At 35.4% G+C, this 19,644-nt stretch overlaps 1 protein-coding gene across 1 annotated transcript; it reads right to left on the reverse strand.

Annotated features, from left to right (window-relative positions):
* Positions 1-3,224: 3,224 nt before the first annotated feature.
* On the reverse strand, positions 3,225-15,027 carry LOC109113433 (sterol 26-hydroxylase, mitochondrial-like). Its single transcript, XM_042755012.1, has 9 exons — positions 14,572-15,027; positions 11,515-11,705; positions 9,962-10,161; positions 9,649-9,846; positions 9,136-9,299; positions 7,194-7,360; positions 5,058-5,139; positions 4,735-4,941; positions 3,225-3,597 (listed from the first exon to the last, which is right to left on the reverse strand). The coding sequence occupies exons 1-9, from the start codon at positions 14,857-14,859 to the stop codon at positions 3,481-3,483; spliced, it is 1,614 nt and encodes a 537-aa protein (XP_042610946.1). The 5' UTR covers positions 14,860-15,027; the 3' UTR covers positions 3,225-3,480.
* Between the last annotated feature and the right edge of the window lie 4,617 nt (positions 15,028-19,644).

Below are 19,644 nucleotides of genomic sequence, written 5' to 3' on the forward strand. Positions count from 1 at the left end.
AGTAGTTATTGTATGTGCATGTTACAGTGAAAAACTCCTGAAGAAAACAAATTGCTACTGCGGGTTTCTTGTACAAATATATACAATACACATGAACAGTATAACCACAAATTGTGAACAATTGTTTCTGATCATTCACTCTGAAAGCAAAAACAGTGGATCCACCATATGAAATATGAAAAATGCACAAACATAGCTGTCATCTACATGCTGCCTCTCGTAATCCCAGTGATGCATATGGTAGCAACCACGTTCAGGCAAAGGGAGTACTTTTTCCCTTATTACAACAATAAGGGTGAGATGGATTAATGTTTAGATAGTTCATGAATTAAGTTGTTTAAAGACACCTTATAATAGCAAGGAATTGCATTGTGCCATCATCAGGGGTATTTTACGACTATTAATCTACCTTGTTTTTGGTATTATTGTTTTGTCTATCCTATTACAGAAACAGAAAAGCATTACTTTATACTAGTTTTAAGTAGAAATATGTGACAGTTTTCACAAATATGAAACAGCATTTTAGTCCCCTATTTTCACTGGGATTGTTTTCAAATTTTTTATTTTTTATTATATTTTTTTAATATAGCCTAAGAACAATCCTAATTATGGAGGGTGACCGCATGTAAATTAAGAAATATATATATATCATATATGTGTGTCAAAGTCACAGGACCAGAGTAACAGGGATGACAGGACACACATTCTTCAGCAATATGCACATATTTGTTTACATACTGTAGGACTGTAAAGTTTTAACATTTTAAATTTAATTATATTGTTTTGTACTTACTTGGCATAGTTGTATTAAAGTCAAGTCACCTTTATTTATTAAGTGCTTTATTCAATAAAGATTATGCCAAAGAAGCTTTACAATGCTGCAAACAAACAAAAGTAGTGTTGACTAATGTAGGAGGACAATAGTAAATATTTTTTTTTTTTTTTTTTTCAGTTAGTCAATTCATTGTTGTTTTTAGCACTTAAATAAAAGAGATCTAATGTTTATTGTAATTATTGTGTCCATCACTTTGTCCATCGTCCCCTCACAGAAACTGATCTGGTGCTGATCTGGTTCAATTATTAGGCAAGGAAGATGATTCAGATTGACACTGCATGATGCCATAAAATTAATGAATAAGTGAGAATGATTGCTTTCATTTCTACAATGGTTTAACTGAAATGTCAATTTGTGTGTGATTGCTGCATCCAAAACACTAGTGTGTCAGTTTAAGTCCAAAATGATTGCCATATTGGCTAGTGCAACTACAGAGATGTGATGGTAGATCCAGACCAGTTAAGACTGTTACCTATACAGCCTGAACCACAATAATAATCTACAATTCAGGCCTGCAGATATAAATTTACATAACTCCCACAATACATAATTCAAAATATTGGGGTTTATTATAGGCCTATTTCTTTGAAGTAACAAAGAAACAGATTTCTTTTGCTGTGTGAGTCAATAATTCATGCATTCAGAGGATTAAATACAAGAAAAAACGATGAAATATTTACTGTTACCTCAACAGACACAAAAAAAACGATGGGATGCCTGCGCGCTCCTTCCATTGTTGGTATTGTTGTCATTACTTTATATCAAAATATTTTATTCATCAAAGCCTGGTTTGGTTGGATCTCCTCTGATGAGATTTTATACTGGTGAACATTTCACTATCATCAATACCAGACCAGACAAATGAAGAGGTCATTTTTTTAAGATACCTCCAACACCTTTATATAAGCTGGCTTTAGCTTTTTATTTACCCCTTATTCATTTTGTCACTGTGTAAATAAGAAAGACACACGCCTTATTAATGAAGTGAGCAGTCAGAGAAAAATCTTGTGTACTTCAGTAGAAATATTTCATTTAGAACAAGTTTACACATATAAACTGGAACGTACTAGAGGTATATTACGTGACATGAATCACTCGGCTGATTCTGTTGCTCAATCAGCTCATCCAAGTCACTTCAAAAAGCGGACACGTCTGACAAACTCTTGAGCAACAGAGAATCACATGCACTTAACTATTATAGCTGTAGTTAATGATTCTTGTTGTAATATTATTGCACTGCAACTGAAACACTGAAATGGCCCTTTACTGATACAAAAACAGCTCCACTGTTATGTAAGCATCTGGGTAGCCTACTGTTATAGTTATTTTAAATTAGTTTAATTTTATATTTTAATTTATAATTTCTGTTTTCATTTTCTTTTTAGTAACTAAGTGTATTGTCATTATTATTTAAAATGTGTATAGCTTTTTTATTTCAATCTATATCAGTACATCAAGGTACGCAAAAATAAAATGTGATTTTGCTGCCTTAGCGATAGCTGAAATGCAATAAGCTTTTCACAGATGCAAGTCAACATGTGAGTGGGTTTGGCAACAGGTTTATTTACATACACTATCATTTTCTAGTTCATTCCGTCTCTAGTTAAACTTTCTAGTTGATCCTGGCTCAGAACAAATATCAAGGGAAGAGTAGATTTCCAAAGAATGTCTTTTGATTAAATGTTGAACAAATGCCATAACATCAAAATTAAATATATTAAAAAACAGCAAAGATAGCATTATTAAAAAAATAGTATTTTTAAAAACATTTCTTTCCAGCTTGATCAGACACTTGATGGGCATAGCAAACAGCAGGTAATGTTATCTGTAGTATCTCTGCAGAGTCACTGAACCCAACACATGAACAGATGTTCTTTGTTTCTTCTGTCTCTTTCCTGCTTTCCCTTCAACACTGTTAAAAAAGCAATAGGGATTTTGCAAGAAACTCGGTACCAATATCTCTCTGTTGGATTGTTTGACTGTTTCCAAATGCTTCTTTAATAATGAAACCTAGGTGATTTGAACACCTCAGCTGTAAATATAGTTTATAATATTTAATCTCAGTTGTGATTTATTTTTTTCACTTTTAACTTAAATTACAACAGACAGCATTTCACAAAAAACTTTTAAGGCAAACTTTAAAGGTCCTGCTGTATGTAGGATTGACACCGAGTGGTTGAACTAGGTATTGTAGTCCAAATTCAAAATATTGGATATATTTGGGGTTTTGGAGAGGGACGGCTCCTCCTCCTCAGACTTGCACAAGCAGGTTGCCAGATTGACTACACCAACAGGAACAAATGAATTTGACTTTTAGTTTAATGAAATGAGATGTGTTTTGTTTTAGTTGGCTGGCAGGGGTGGGTGAATAAATTTGGTTGGGCTGGCAGTGGGCGGGTTTCACAAACTAAAACAGAGACCGACATTCTGGCCCAGAACGCATGTTTTCAAAGCAGAATAACTGATTGTAGCATTGTTTTTAAGATAAACGAGTATGTTAATTTAGCATGTTTCTAAATATCTGCAAACATATTATGGTATTTTTATGCTTTATTAGAGTCAAAAACTTACATACTTCACCGTAAAGGCAAAATAATTTGAATTAAAGTTACTGATTTTGGTTAACTGATTGGAGCTGGCTGGGATCAAGCCCGAGGGATAAACTGCAGGTCAATAGGTTTGGAGGGAATGAGCAGGGTTCTGGTTTTGGGATGTATCGATGGGGCTCCCTCCTCCGTTCTGACCTCATAATGTTGCATCAGCTGTGGGGTAAAAGGGCACAGTGTTAAATTAATGAGAGCACGAGAGAGATAGGATAGTGAGGTAACTGAAGATTAAACATTAACATCAAATTAGATAAAGAAGTTTGGATGCACGTGACTATATATTTAGAACAGTTTTTTTTGATTTTAAAGGTTTCTTTAAAAGTTATCTAAATTGTGGATATATGGATTTTCTTTAACAAATCTAAACCGTCTTGAAATTGAATACAATTTACAAGCTTTTTTGTGTTTGATTTTTGCCAGTTTGATATAGATGGCATTTGTAATTTTATCAGGTACAGTACATGTAAATTTTTCTCAAAAGAACACTTTTTAATGCTGTAAAATAGTAAATGGAGAACCCTGTCACATGCTACTATAAAATGAATGGTTAAAATGAACAGTTTTTTAGATATAATAATCAAGACTCAAACTGAGTTGTATACAAACATTTAAACTGTACATAAGGCAGTTTTTATATGAAACTTTTAATTAGTGTTTCTACTCCAATTCATTTTTAAAACTTGAACATTTAAATGAAGGATGTTCTAAAAATGTTTTTGATGATAGATTTGATTCAATCGTACCATAAAATCATAAATATATTATATAATATAGTGCAAATATTCAGCAAAATGCACCTTTCTAGAGTCTTTTTTTTTAGCTACCTCAATAATGACTATGTAATAGGGTTTATAGATTTAGTAAAAGAGATGACTGTTTTTTTGTGTTGTGTTTATACACTGATTGAGCGATTATGAGGCATGATACATTTCAGTGAGTTGTACTGTACTTTTTAACACACCTTCTGATGTTCATTTATGTTTATTTCATGTTATAACTAGTACTAAAGAGGACTGATGTGCACTTGCCATATGAACTGAGGCACACCATATTAAAGTGTGTCAAAATTGTTATAAAATTAACAGAATTTGAAAGCTTAGACTTTTGGAAGAATATTTATCAGACTTTGAATGTATATTTTGGAATTTAGGGATCAAAATGACGACTGATTGAAAACAGCTAATCAATATTGTCAACAAATATTGTCTTTTGTTTTGTTCTTGGTTTAACAGAACATTTTGACTAATGGGTGTGAAATTGAACTTGCAGATAGTGTGAAAGCGTCATACGTACTCTACTTAGGGCAAAGTACATCTCCAGCTCTGCAACCCTCTTCCCCACGCAGGCCCGAACACCAACCCCAAACGGGATAGAACTGTAGGGGTGATGCTGAGAGCGAGACGGACTGTCTCTCAACCAGCGGTCTGGAACAAAACGCTCCGGTTCAGGGAAATTACTCTCATCGTGACTAACAGCGTAGTGACAGAGATGGAACTGTGTCTGTGAAGAGCGAAAGAGAGAGAAAACACATGAAGGCTGGAGTTCGGCCAGGTTTAATTACTGTATTAGAAGTTTCAATAGAACACTTTGAGCTGTGCACGTGTCTGTGTGGGTACCTTCTTAGGGAACCAATAATTATCCACAATTACTTCTGAATCCACAGTCAGGCGTCCATTACCAGAGACAACAGGATAAATCCTATGATTAAAAAGCAGCATATTGTGAGAAAATACATTTTAATCTAAGGTCTAAGGTGCTGACAAAAGTACCAAAGTACTACATTTTGAAATGAGTCTATTAATGCAGTGAATCGTTTTTATAGAAACCTGAAGTTGGGACACTGTACAAATTGTGAGTAAAAAAGGAATGGAATAATTTACAAATCTCATAAACTTATATTTTATTCACAATAGAATATAGATAACATATCAAATGTTGAAAGTGAGACATTTTGAAATGTCATGCCAAATATTGGCTCATTTTGGATTTCATGAGAGCTACACATTCCGAAAAAGTTGGGACAGGTAGCAATAAGAGGCCGGAAAAGTATAAGGAACAGCTGGAGGACCAATTTGCAACTTATTAGGTCAATTGGCAGCATGACTGGGTATAAAAAGAGGCTCTCAGAGTGGCAGTGTCTCTCAGAAGTCAAGATGAGCAGAGGATCACCAATTCCCCCAATGCTGCGGCGAAAAATAGTGGAGCAATATCAGAAAGGAGTTTCTCAGAGAAAAACTGCAAAGAGTTTGAAGTTATCATCATCTTCAGTGCATAATAATATCCAAAGATTCAGAGAATCTGGAACAGTCTCTGTGCGTAAGGGTCAAGGCCGGAAAACCATACTGGATGCCTGTGATCTTCGGGCCCTTAGACGGCACTGCATTATATACAGGAATGCTACTGTAATGGAAATCACAACATGGGCTCAGGATTACTTCCAGAAAACATTGTCGGTGAACACAATCCTCCGTGCCATTCGCCGTTGCTGGCTAAAACTCTATAGGTCAAAAAAGAAGCCATTTCTAAACATGATCCAGAAGCACAGGCGTTTTCTCTGGGCCAAGGCTCATTTAAAATGGACTGTGGCAAAGTGGAAAACTGTTCTGTGGTCAGACAAAATCAAAAATTTGAAGTTCTTTTTGGAAAACTGGGACGCCGTGTCATCTGGACTAAACAGGACAAGGACAACCCAAGTTGTTATCAGCGCTCAGTTCAGAAGCCTGCATCTCTGATGGTATGGGGTTGCATGAGTGCGTGTGGCATGGGCAGCTTACACATCTGGAAAGGCACCATCAATGCTGAAAGGTATATCCAAGTTCTAGAACAACATATGCTCCCATCCAGACGTTGTCTCTTTCAGGGAAGACCTTGCATTTTCCAACATGACAATGCCAGAGACCTTATACTGCATCAATTACAACATCATGGCTGCGTAGAAGAAGGATCCGGGTACTGAAATGTCCAGCCTGCAGTCCAGATCTTTCACCCACAGAAAACATTTGGTGCATCATAAAGAGGAAGATGCGACAAAGAAGACCTAAGACCTAAGTTGAGCAACTAGAAGCCTATATAGACAAGAATGGGACAACATTCCTATTCCTAAACTTGAGCAACTTGTCTCCTCAGTCCCCAGACGTTTGCAGACTGTTATAAAAAGAAGAGGGGATGCCACACAGTGGTAAACATGGCCTTGTCCCAACTTTTTTGAGATGTGTTAATGCCATTAAATTTAAAATCAACTTATTTTTCCCTTAAAATGATACATTTTCTCAGTTGCATTCTGTTTTTATTCACAATTTGTACAGTGTCCCAACTTTTTGGAAATCGGGTTTGTAAATAGCATTTTTAAATGTGTGTTAAAACTAATAATTAAGATGTAAACTGTCACACATGGTACTGTATCCTAAAGTATTTGCCAGTATCTTTTTTTAAAGGGTAATAACGGTATAAACGAGCATCTTTTATTTTTAACAAGAAACCTGAACAGTTTTAGTGGCACATTTCAATCAGCCGATAAGGTTTTCTGTTTATCTTCATGTGTTGGAAAGGGGATTTTTTTTAATAAGACATTAGGCCTAGTCCCTGACTCAAGATGCACACCATTGAATGTTGTTTCTAAGGCATGTTTATAAAAATTACCACTCCTGCATAATGTGGGAAACAAATGACCTCTTTCACCCCTTTCAAGATAGAATAGCACTGTTTTCCCTGCACTAAGTGTTTGGGGGTAGACTAGGACGAATTTCCCTTACCTGAGAGTTTCTTTGATGACAGCCTTCAAGTAGGGCATCCTTGTCAGGTGTTCTGCGGTCGGCAGCTCTTTATTCGGACACACAGATGCGATCTCATTATAGAGACGGTTCTGTACTTCTGCATCTCGTGCAAGGTGGTACAAGGTCCATGATAATGTGTTAGACGTCTTTCAAGGACAAAAAAATAGGCTTATCATATAATGCATTTACAGATTTCAACTGATGTCATCATACAGACACCTGATTGGCAAAGTGAATTATGCCCAGGTGAGGGTTCGGGGCTCTCTCAAATCAGCAGCTATATGTTGCAGAAACAGGTTAAGATATCAGCAAGGAATGCTGTTTAGCAGGTTATTGACCCTGTGTTGCTAAATGTGGGACATAATTTAGCTGAACACACTGGAAATCTGATAAACAGCGGCCTTGACGGATCCTGAGAGACCTTGACAGACATTTACACAGAGATTAGGAACATAGTACATAATGTTAAAGGTTATTATAAGTCAGGGATGGATAAGACCGTCGACTCGTTCTGTCCATGAAACAATAGTGGGACACGGTCCCCTGTGTGAACTCACCTTGACCACAATTGATTAAAAATAAAACATTATAAAAATTTTATATAATAAAATTTCTCATGCAATACAACTGTACTGAATTTTGATAATAATGAATATATATCTACACAAGACAGCAGATGCTTTTGGCCATCAGAATTTTAGTAGAAAGAAATTTTGGTCATGATAATTCTGTTTTTAAGAAGGTGCATCCAGTTAAAGTAGTTCAGCTTTTTTGAAAACGTGTGAACAAGATCATATCCTATGGAGGTTCAGGGGTGTCAAACCCTACTCTAGAGGGACTCCTTCAAGCAGAGTTTAGAGTCTTCAGAATCTCTAGATTAGAACATGTGTATGTTCCATGAGAAGGATTGGATACTTCATGCAATTCTGACCTGGGTCTGATGGAACAACTAGTTAGTCAGAAAAACCACCAACCAGTAAATTTTGAAAATATGTCATTTTATACATCACTACCCTTGTGAAAAAAAGATCTATACTTGAAGATTTTAACGGTGACAAGACAATGTTTCATAGCACTTGCACTTTGTAAAAATGCCAAATCAAGTTTTACTTTAAAGTACATTTTAAACCATTACATTTTCATAATCTTTTGTGTTTCGTGCTTTAAAAAAAAAACTTTTGTGATGACACATGCAAAGTACTTGATTATAATCTTAACTGTAGGGTTTTCAAGTTGATATATTTTACATGCACGGAATTGCAACTTTATCATTGCAAATGCATAATTACCAATATATTTAAATACAGGACATACAAGTTTCAACAGAAATTTTAGTTTAGTATAATCGCATATCAGAACTTTTGGCAATACACTAACTATATTTAAAAAACAACAGAATTATAAAATTGCATATAAAAATGTACTTATGTCTAACTTAAGTGGTTCAAAAAGCACAAATTGGATTTAATATATATTTGAACTATAATACATTTTCACTTAATTTTAGTAAACATGTAATTAGCTGTCTAATTACATTCAGTTGGCACATGTTTATTATTTTAAAGTATCTTATTTCTGTAATAATTACTCTATTTAAAAGTATGTTATAGTGTACTTCTTTTTTACAAGGAAAGTATCAGTTTGGGATGCAGCAATATTAACTTTCTGGTATCATTAATAAAAATTTGTTTCACATTTGTGCCTGTGTTTCTCTGGTGTTCCTTCCTTTCTCAGGAATTTACCTGCTCTCTTGTTTTCTGCAGGTACATTTAGAAAACACCCAGTTTTCACAACAGCTGAACCAGTAGTGCAGGATATTGTTTTTTTTGAACATGATTAATTTCTGACTAACAGCAAATCACGTTGCTTAATCAGCTTCCTCTTCAACTGGTTCCAGATTAAAATAAACACACGTTCTCACCGTATCCACACCTCCCAGCAGAAGTTCAGTCAGGCTGATGTACATCTCTCCTAAGCTGAGTTTATTGCTGGACAGCAAGTAGGTGAGATACATGCCCTCCACCTCCTCTCCACGCTCTATCTGATCATGTATCTCCTTCACCTTCTTATCAATCAGACGCCGGGCTGGACAAAGGTACAACAGACAAAAAGAGAAAGGACAATCAGTTATGCTACTGTTTCACAACCACCGATGCACAACCATTTAAAAGTCTGCATTCCGATTTTTTTTTTTTAAAGAAATCAATCAAGGATGCAGACTGATCAAAAGTGACAGTTAAATTATTTATAAAATTAAACATGTATATATGAGAATTTTCTATATAACACACACAGATACGTAAATGTGTATGTATATAAATATATATATATATTTATATATATATATATATATATATATATATATATATATAAATAAGCAATATGCTAATGATATATTGTGAGTCCCTAATGCAGGCATTAAACTTTAGCATACCTACGTCATACAAGTCATCCCATGCCTGGACAAACCGTTTCCAGAACGGGAAGATGTGACGGGTCCAGCGTGGGAAAAAAAGAACCGTCTCTGACAATGCCAACATGTCATTAACGGCAGATATGAACCGCAGGGTGTCTGTGGGAATTTCCTCCTGTAAACAGCCTAACCGAGTTTCAAACAGGATCGAGGAAATTCCTGAACAGCAGGAAAGAAATAAAAATTCTAGACTTCACAAGAGTATAGTGCTGTTTGTTTAAACATTACTGCGAAGAGCTCCAGGATATTGTTACCATTATGTATCCATACACACCCTCAAAGCCAAATTTGTAGAGCTCAGAGGCGAGGTCCTTGACGGTGACCTGGTCTGGACTGCGCAGACGCAGGAGTTCCACACGCTGCAGGAGATCAGACACAACCTCGTGAATGATGGGCGCATATGCTTTTACTTCCTTCAGTTTAAGCATCTTAGGGTTCAGAGCACTGCGGATGCGATACCACTCAGGACCTGTGCTGAAAAACGAAAAAAAGTCTATATTGGTGATTATATCAAATATTGGCATTAAAGAAATACATTACTATCTAGACGCCTGGGATCAGTAAGATTTTTTAAAAGTTTTTAAATGAAGTACTCTCACCAGGGCTGTATTTATTTGATTAACATTACAGTTAAAAAAGGTGAACTATAAAATATTATTACAGTTTAAAATAACTATTTTCTATTTTAATGCATTTAACAAATTTGAATTTATGGTGGAATTTATGAATTTATGGCAAAGTTTTATCAGCCATTGTGATATTGTGTTTAAGAAACTTTTGTCCTACTTCATTTTTTTTTTCTTTTTTTTCTTTTTTTTTTGTGGAAGTCATGATACATTCTATTAGTATTCTTTGCTCACAAGAAAGTCCAAAAGAAGCGCATTTATTTGAAAAAAAAAAAACATTTAACATTATTAAAGTCTTTACTGTCACTTTTGATCAATTTAATGAGTCCTTGCTAAAAAAAAAATATATATGAATCAATATGTCTGAGATCATTTGCACACTAGCTGTGTCCTGCTTTTACAGCTGCTATGTAAGCAGACTTACGGTTTTATGTACAGGTGCTCATTACTGCCAAAACAAATGAAACTGACTACAACAAAACACAGAATCACAGTTTTGTTGCTACTTTAGTTGCTTCTTCACTTAACATGTAGGAATAACTGAATATTTCTCTTAAATGTGCCACAAATGTCTTGTAGTAACCAAGAGAAGTGTCATCGCAGAAGAAATGGCAGAAGTTCCTCAGACACCTGTGAACACCGAGCAGTGCTTGGTAATCAAAACCAACAGGTTTGTCACGTGTAGACGACATAAAGGTGAACTCTTTAATCAGGATGATACACACTTTAAATTTCAATAATACTGAACACAGCCACTTAATGTGCTAGAATTAAATGGGTAAATAATAATAAGTAAATAGTATTTCAAAGTAACTTGTTTTCTGTTGTTGGTGAAGTGTTATTTTGGTTTCTGATCACCAATAAGAGGCTACACAAGGTCCTAAAGATGGTGGCCACAACAAAAAAGTCACGTGACTGAAACCCATGAACAGGAGTGAACCGTCTTTGTATTTCTATAGTCTTTGGTTCAACTCAGCCTCACAGAGGTAAAGATTATCATGCAATAATCGTACATTTAGTACTGTTTGGCACACAGAGCTATTGTATTGCTTGGACGATGTGGTGTAAAGAGTCATAAAGGCTGATTTTATCATACTTTTATGGTGATTTTGCATCTTAAAGATTGAGAGCTCCAGAAAAATAAAGTCAAACAGGTTTGGCACAGCTGAGCAGACTGTGTGTGAAGGAGAGAGGTGCTTACTCTACATGAATCCCGTATGCCTGTCCTCTCATGTCTCTGTATTCTTTCCAGTGAGGCAGATCAGTCCGCACTGGGTAACGGCCCTCCTGTCGGGTCACCTGTGCAATCAGTTCAGCCGTCGCCACATTTACCACATCAAACGGCCCAAAGCGTGACCGCCAGATCGGACCATACAGGCGCTTATGCTCCACCTGCAATAGACGTGGATGAAAAAATCAATGTGTGTGTATTGCCAATTATTTATCATACATAATAGGCCATTTAGCTAATTACATTACAGATAATAAATAGACTTTCCTTCCTAGAGTAACCTAAGGTTAAATATGAGTTGTGTCATTTTGTAAAACCCTGAAACATAATCCGGAGCGCTATGGCTACTTACATTCCCTGAAAGCTACTTCTGTTTTTGGAACCGAAAGCTGAGTTTATCCGCTTACTTGCCATTACACATACCCGGCTTTGTCACATAACCTTTCTGGAATACCCCCCAGTTTAGTCTGGGTCTTTTGAAAAGATACAATCAATTAATGTAATGAACAGATATAAACACATATGAACACACACATAAAGCTTCCATGTTTACAATATGTGATGTTCTCTGTGTGCATGTGTAGATCATGGTTGAAATGAAAAGACAAACCTAAATTAAATCTTTTCATCATTTAGCCTAAAACAATTGCATCTCTTCACAAGACTGGGATTAAACTGCTTTATTCATATGGGCTTATTTTACAAAGACCTTTTTTGTATATGTTTTAATTATCTGGACATTCAATGGAGGGACAGAAACCTCTCAGGTTTCATTAAACCAATCTCAATGTGTGTTTTGAAGATTAACCACATGTTCGGAAGGACATGAGGGTGAGTAAATTACAGAATTCTAATTACTGAATGAACTGTCCCTTTAAAGCTGATTTATACATCATAAACAGCACAAACACTCCCCTGTCTTCCACTGGTTGGACATACAGTTGGGAAACTGCCCTGAAATAACACCATTAGTTAAACCAGAACTTGACATGTCAAGTCCCTCAAACAAACAAAAGCGATGTTATGACAGAACAAGTTTCCTGATTGGCTAAATTGTGTGGGCCGCATTTTACTTCCTTTTGCTGTTTACAGGGGCTGACACACAGAAATAAGTGTGATTTTTATCTGGCAGTAGGGTCATTTTATCAATGGTAGCATTCCATAAACAATATATTACAGCAACTGTTCTTTGACACAATGGTGATTTAGATTCTGTCATCCTAATGCCTACAACCTTTGGAACACAGGCTACTGGACAAGGTCAGCCCCTACTAAATGTGCTCGGTGTCTGCCCTATATTTCTCCATAAGTATGGCAAGTTAATTTAACCTTTATTCCCAAAAATGTATTTTTTCTTGTGTATAGTAGTTTATTATTATGTTAATTTCCATTAACTTTTATTCTAAATTTTTTTATATAAATTTTTTAATTAATATTTAACATCCTCTAAAATCTATTATAGCCTCAATAAATACTAGTAACCATTGGAATAGATATTAACTAAGCTAATAAATTCTAACAGCTAATAATTATGTACTAGTGTTGTGGCAATTTTCCATTTCAATGAACGTAAGACAAGTCTTTTGAAGATTTATTGCAAGAAAAGGTCTGCACTCTACAGAAACAACAGTCATTCAAGTTGGCTGCAAAGCGCAACAAAAGAAGGAAGACTTTGACTCAGTATTTATACCCCAATCAAACAAGGATGCTTCAATCTCATTCAATCATACTGCATTTTCAACATATGCATCCATTTAAAGGCATAGTTCACCCTAAGATCCAAGAAATAGGAGACTTTTTCTTCAGTAAAACACAAACAAAGATTTTTAACTCAAACCATGTCTGTCAGTCAGTCATATAATGGAAGTGAATGGGAATCATGGCTTTGAGTCAAAAAAACATAAACAAACAAAACCAAATTAAACCCTGCAGCTCATGACAATATATTGATGTGTAAAGATAGAAACGATCGGTCTGTGCAAGAAACTGAACAGTATTTATATTGTATTTATATCTTATCTTTACACATCAATGTATCGTCACGGGCCTCAGGGTTTAATTTGGTTTTGTTTGTGTATGTTTTTTTGACTCAAAGCCGTGATTCCCATTCACTTCCATTATATGACTGACAGACAGCAATGGTTTGAGTTAAAAATCTTTGTTTGTGTTCTGTTGAAGAAACAAAGTCACCTACATCTTGGACGCCCTGGGGGTAAGCAGATAAACATCAAATTTTAATTTTTGGGTGAACTATCCCTTTAAGGTATCTATGTCCCCTAGAGGTGTTTTAATGCAAATCAACTTCTAAGAAGCCAGGATGTAGGGTCTCTAAAATAACATTCCTTTTTCCAGGTGTTTCACACTTGTCTGCAACATTTTCTGTTGGTCTTTTAGCACATCAGAATACCTCAATTATACTGATGAAGCATTCAGAAAGTTTAAAGAACTCTGTTTAGTAAAGCAAATAATAATAAAATAATAACATTTCCCTCACAACTAGCAAAACTAGAACAATTTACAGAAAGTCGGAAATTACAGAATACCATAACAATAAGTACTAGAAAGACTATTGGAATAATTAAAAATAATAATACCAAATAGCTACTAGTGAAACTGGAAAAGATACTAGTCACATTTATATTATTAACATACATTTAGATATTATATTTAAGGAATACATATTAAAATGGCTTTCCATACTGATTTCACATTCCAGAGATATCAGCTGTCAGCATCAGGCAGGATTTCCCGAGTCTACGAAGCCTATTTTAATGCTTGTTGAACATCATAAAAATGTTTCTTAACAAATCAGTTCATACACGAGTAGTTAGCAATGTCTCAACACTTTGCTTTATATAGATTCATATACAGGCTATTTATATTTATATGGACATTAATATTTGATGTATTAATGACTGCGTACATCTTAAAACACTCCAAAAGAAACATTATTCCTGTTACGCAGTAGTTTGAGTGTACAAACTTGCAAATTAAAAATAATTATAATAATAATAAAATGTGTCTTACCTGCATTGCATGACTTTTATCCGCGTATCCTTTAACGAAGAGCCAGTACGCAGTTGTGGCCAGGCTGGGTCCCGGTAGATCATCTATGGTTTTATAGTTTCCAGTGATCGATGTTGCGCTGTGCAAATCTACATCGCCTGCTTGAGACTTCAGGGTTCGCGCTATGAATTCATAAAAAGGCGCATATTTTTTGCCAACGTGAGCTGCGAGACGATCAGCTTTTACAAGAGAAGACAACATGATGGCTGGTGTCTGTCGAACTAGAGATCTGAAACTGGGCGACAGCATACTAAGGTGTTCTGTGTCAAACCCTGGGCGGGATTCATAGTGTCTCAAAACCTAGTGAACTGCCTACATAGACAACATTGCCAACGTTTCAAACCAAAACGCCTAAGATGCTCAACAAAGCTATCTAGGTAAACGGTTCACTGGGTTTGAGACGAAGTCCGGTGTTCTGTCTATTTGTCCTACGCTGTCAGATTTTCCTACCTCCCATTAAAACAGTGGGTAGTACAATCCGACAACGAAAAATGCTGTCGATAAAATTATGGTTTATTAACATCTACACATACCATAACCCTAAACCTACCCTTTAGAGTAATGCAAATACAGTAATTATGTGTTATATTCGCGGTTGAAGCTAGAAGGGGTACATTTACAGGAAACCAACAATAAATATGTTTTTTCTATATAGAAACACACCCAGTTTGACACGTAACTGTCAGAAGAAAACCACGAGGCGCTACTGTTTAGTCACCTGTATGAAGTTATAAACTTGGATCTTTTTTATTTTCTTACAGCTAAAACAAAACACTACTTTTATTCAGCAAATGTGCATTAAATTGATCAAAAGTTACAGTAAAGACATTCATACATTTGCATTTCAAACAAATGCTATTCTTTTGAACTTTCTACTCATCAAAAAATCCTGAAAAACTTGTATCACAGCTTCCACAGTAATATTACGCAGCACAACTGTTTTCAACATTCAAAAAAAATAAATAAATAAATAAATTAATTAATTAATTAATGAGCATCAAATCAGCTTTAGATGGATATCTGGAGGATCAGGTTACACTGAAGACTGGAGTAATAGTAATATTAGAGAAAATTGTCATTTTGAATTGTAATTATATTTTACAATATTGATCAAATAAATGCTACCTTGGTGGGTATCAGGAACATCTTTCATAAACATAAATAATAAAAAACTTTTGCATGCTATATGGCTACAAAGTAAAAAAATATATAGATATATTTAGAATTAAAAGGAGATAACCACAGCTATTGCACTCACAGAGCAATTTCTAGCTGTAAAAATATTAAAACATAAAAATACATGACTCTACAATGTAATATATTTCAAGCAATCAATATAGCACCATAAAATGTGAAATAAATATCTTTTATTATTCATTTTCATCATCATTAGCAACACTTTACAAAGTGCCAGCCGTCATAGACAATCTCATGATGTCATCCTGCAAATAGGCCGATCAGTCCTGCCATCAGCAGACCACAGAGCCCCGGTGGGCCTTTATGATGCCAATCATGCTTAGAATTCTGAGTTTAAAAAAACAACAACAACAAAAAAAAAAAACAGAGAAAATAAAAATATATATATATAAAAAAAATATGCGTACCACTGATATACAGATTTGATATAAACAGGCTTATTGGTCACAAACCAAATTGAATTATAAACATGGCTTTTCTCATACAATAGACAAAAAGGACAAACAACAGATAGAAGTTCTGTACCAGATAAGTGTACGGTCTAGAAAAAAAACGTACATTTCATTTCAGAGTTCTAATTTTCTTTTGTTTTTGTCTTTTTTTTTTTTTTTTTAGATTTTATATTACTTTTCTGGCATCAGTTGTACAAGGCGCAAGGCATTAAGTGCGCTGGCAATAATCTCACTCAACCGGCACACAGAAAAGAAGTCTCTTTGAAACACAGACAGTCAAACACACTCAGACGATATAACACTCACACCAACAAATACAAAGTGCATTCATGACCCTGGAGTGGCAGCAGTGGCGTGTTTCACTGACGAATCCAGCCTGTTTGAGTTAATGGAAAACTTCCTGTAATTACTTTCATAAATAAACAATGCATTCTGCAGCTATGGAACTCTACTGTTAAACTGGAGAGATATTTCAAAGAAGAAAAATCCAACAATTTATATACATGCAAATAGTTGAATGATGCCACCTAGTGGTGAAAAAAAAATCTGACATTACATTCCAGTAGGAAGATTCTCAATTTGCGTCACAACAAACTCCGGCCAGGATACCAGGCATGTTGGTCCAAGTCAGTTTCTTTGGCACCAGTCAGCATTTAGACGTTCGGCTCTCATTTTCTAACTCTGAATTTACAAAAACCAGACATCATTTGTCTGTTCATTTCGCAAGCATGTTCATTTGAGGAACAAGTTGCGGCATAACAGTGGCAATGAATTGACCACAGACGAGAGCAGACTTTAGATCAGTGAGTGACCATGTGACCAACCTAACCAACAAGGCTGGTAACCAGGGTAACGGTTTTCTCTCATATCCGCTTGAACAGAAAAACAAGCATTCAGACTCAAGCAAGATCGCACGTCACGTACAAAACACACACACACACACACACACACCAGACACACAACACACACACACACAGAATGACTGACGAACACTGGCAAAAATATTAAAATCAGTGTAATAAATCATGGTCTCAAAATGTGCAAACATTTCAGCATCAAAAAGAACATTTTAACAGTACATACATACATTACAAACATACACTGCCTACTTTTACGTGTAGTATGTCTGTACATCGTCCTAACGAGTAATGCTTAAATGAAAATAAATGTGGCTTTAGGTTTTTCTTTGAACTGGCAATTTAAAACTCTACCGACCAGAAATTTTGCTAAATTATACTGGGTGCGGAGAAATTCCTTCAAATACTGCCACAGCAACTTAGGGTTGGCAACGGCGGGCCCAAATCACATGGCATTTAAACAAGATAGAGTTACCAGCTGCAAGGGATAAGAGCCCAATCAAAGTGGGCCTGCCCATGTTTAAATGACTGAAGGGGGCCCCGCACGGAGAACTGCTAATACAGTAGGTCTATTGTGTGAGCGGTCTTCCATGACCTTCACTCCCAGATATCATGATCCGGAACAGCTGCATGAAATCATTCCTAAGTAAACTCTAGACAATGGAGGTAAGACTTTCTTAGTCCCACCAACCGAAAACTGTAAACGTTTGCTTGGAGTGTAATCTACCATCTGAAAAAACGAGTACCACATGCAGCCTCATTGCTATAGTTACTCTTATGACAGCAAAAAGCTAGTTTTCTCTCATTTTATCACAATCTATCGGCCCCCGCCCGGGGTAGTTCACTCTGCACAGCGTTCACACAGGACGAGTTCTTGCACTGACACAGCTAGACTGATCATATTTGAAAAGAACGGTTATAGATCGTGTTTATTTGTTCATTGTTTTAATATGAACAATGAGCCGAGGACACATGGGTCAATGATATAGTAGCATTCATGATTCTTTAAAAAAAGTATGTTTTGTTCTCATATGAGCTGGTGTTTAATAACTTAAAAAATGGTGTAACCAATATCATTACTTGAGTACAACTGAGTGTACATTTTAATCATTAAAAAAAAAAACATTTAAGTAAAAAAAATACTATATTTTTTATTACATTACATTTTTATTAATTTAATTAAATATAATACGTTTTTTGTTGGGGTACTAACTAACACCACATGATATTTTACAACCTAAAACTAACCAGCATATAAAAATAGGTACTTTCTAAATTTTCTAATCTTTTTAGAAATGGGTTTGCAGGGGCCCTGTATGAGTATAATTTCCTAGCTTAAGTTTTTTTCTTGCGACTATCAGCTTGATAGTTTTAGCCAAAATTTGTTTTAGCAAACAACAGTTCAAAAGTTAATAAGACGTTTTGGTAAAGTTTTTTAAATAAAATAATACAAGACTAAAAATAAATAATTAAAAATATTTTTTTTTTATCTTTATCTTCAGTCAAATTATTTTTGTTTAAATTACTTTATTGAAGCATTTTTCTTCATTATGATATCAGGACAGTCATTACACTTTTTTTGTGAAAATTATGGCATGCTGTAATTGACCCACATGTGTAAAACAAATCAACAACTCACAGAGAGAGACCACAAGAACGTGTCCTGTGTGAACGGACCACAAGTATGAAGCTTATTCTTATTCTCAGGTCACTATAAGTAAGCAATATGAAATCGCTGCTTAAATTTGAATTGTGTTTCCATTCAATTATTAAATTAACATAAGCATATGCTAACTCACTAATACCATACTCTCATAATTATGAGAGGAGAAGAATAAATAGCTTTCTAATTAAGAACGGCAGACTGTGACACAAGGAATGAAGAAAACAAACCTAATGGATTAAGTAGGGAGCGAGGGTAACCCCAAAAGGTACGTTATTACCTACGTCTGAAGGCAGGCACTACAGCACTATGTGGAGGAGAGATCTCTGAATGAGAGCGCTCACTAAAATACTCAGAAGCGTTCACTAGCAGAAAGTGTGTAACCAAGTGCTTGACAAAGAGTGTGAACGGGTGAAACGTCCTGTCCCAAGGCATCGTGGGATAGCGAGGTTAATTTATAGGCAAACCGTTAGTACTGTCAAGTGCTGAGTATTGTTAGGATTTGTGAAATTCTACATATTCTGAAAGCTATAGAAATACATTAGAGCGAAGAAGACTTCTGATGAATTGGAACATCAGACGTCTGGTATGGAAAATATCAGCAGAACGGATCCAGGTTGTGTAGTCTTTACTAGAAGTGCACTTACAGTGTCAACTTTCATATTGAGAGCATTCCATTTCTATATTCAACTCTAGGGGTCTTTGCACACTGAGTCTGAAATTTTCACACGTTAAAAAAAAAAAAAACGACCTCACGTTATATCAATCACGTTTCCACACTGCCTACGAAACTATCGTCCATCATAAAAAAACAACAATAAATTAGGCTCAGGTTCGATTTTCGGCGTTTTCGCATGCGTAGCAA

Source organism: Cyprinus carpio, unplaced genomic scaffold, assembly GCF_018340385.1.
Source record: "Cyprinus carpio isolate SPL01 unplaced genomic scaffold, ASM1834038v1 S000006625, whole genome shotgun sequence".
Taxonomy (NCBI): domain Eukaryota; kingdom Metazoa; phylum Chordata; class Actinopteri; order Cypriniformes; family Cyprinidae; genus Cyprinus; species Cyprinus carpio.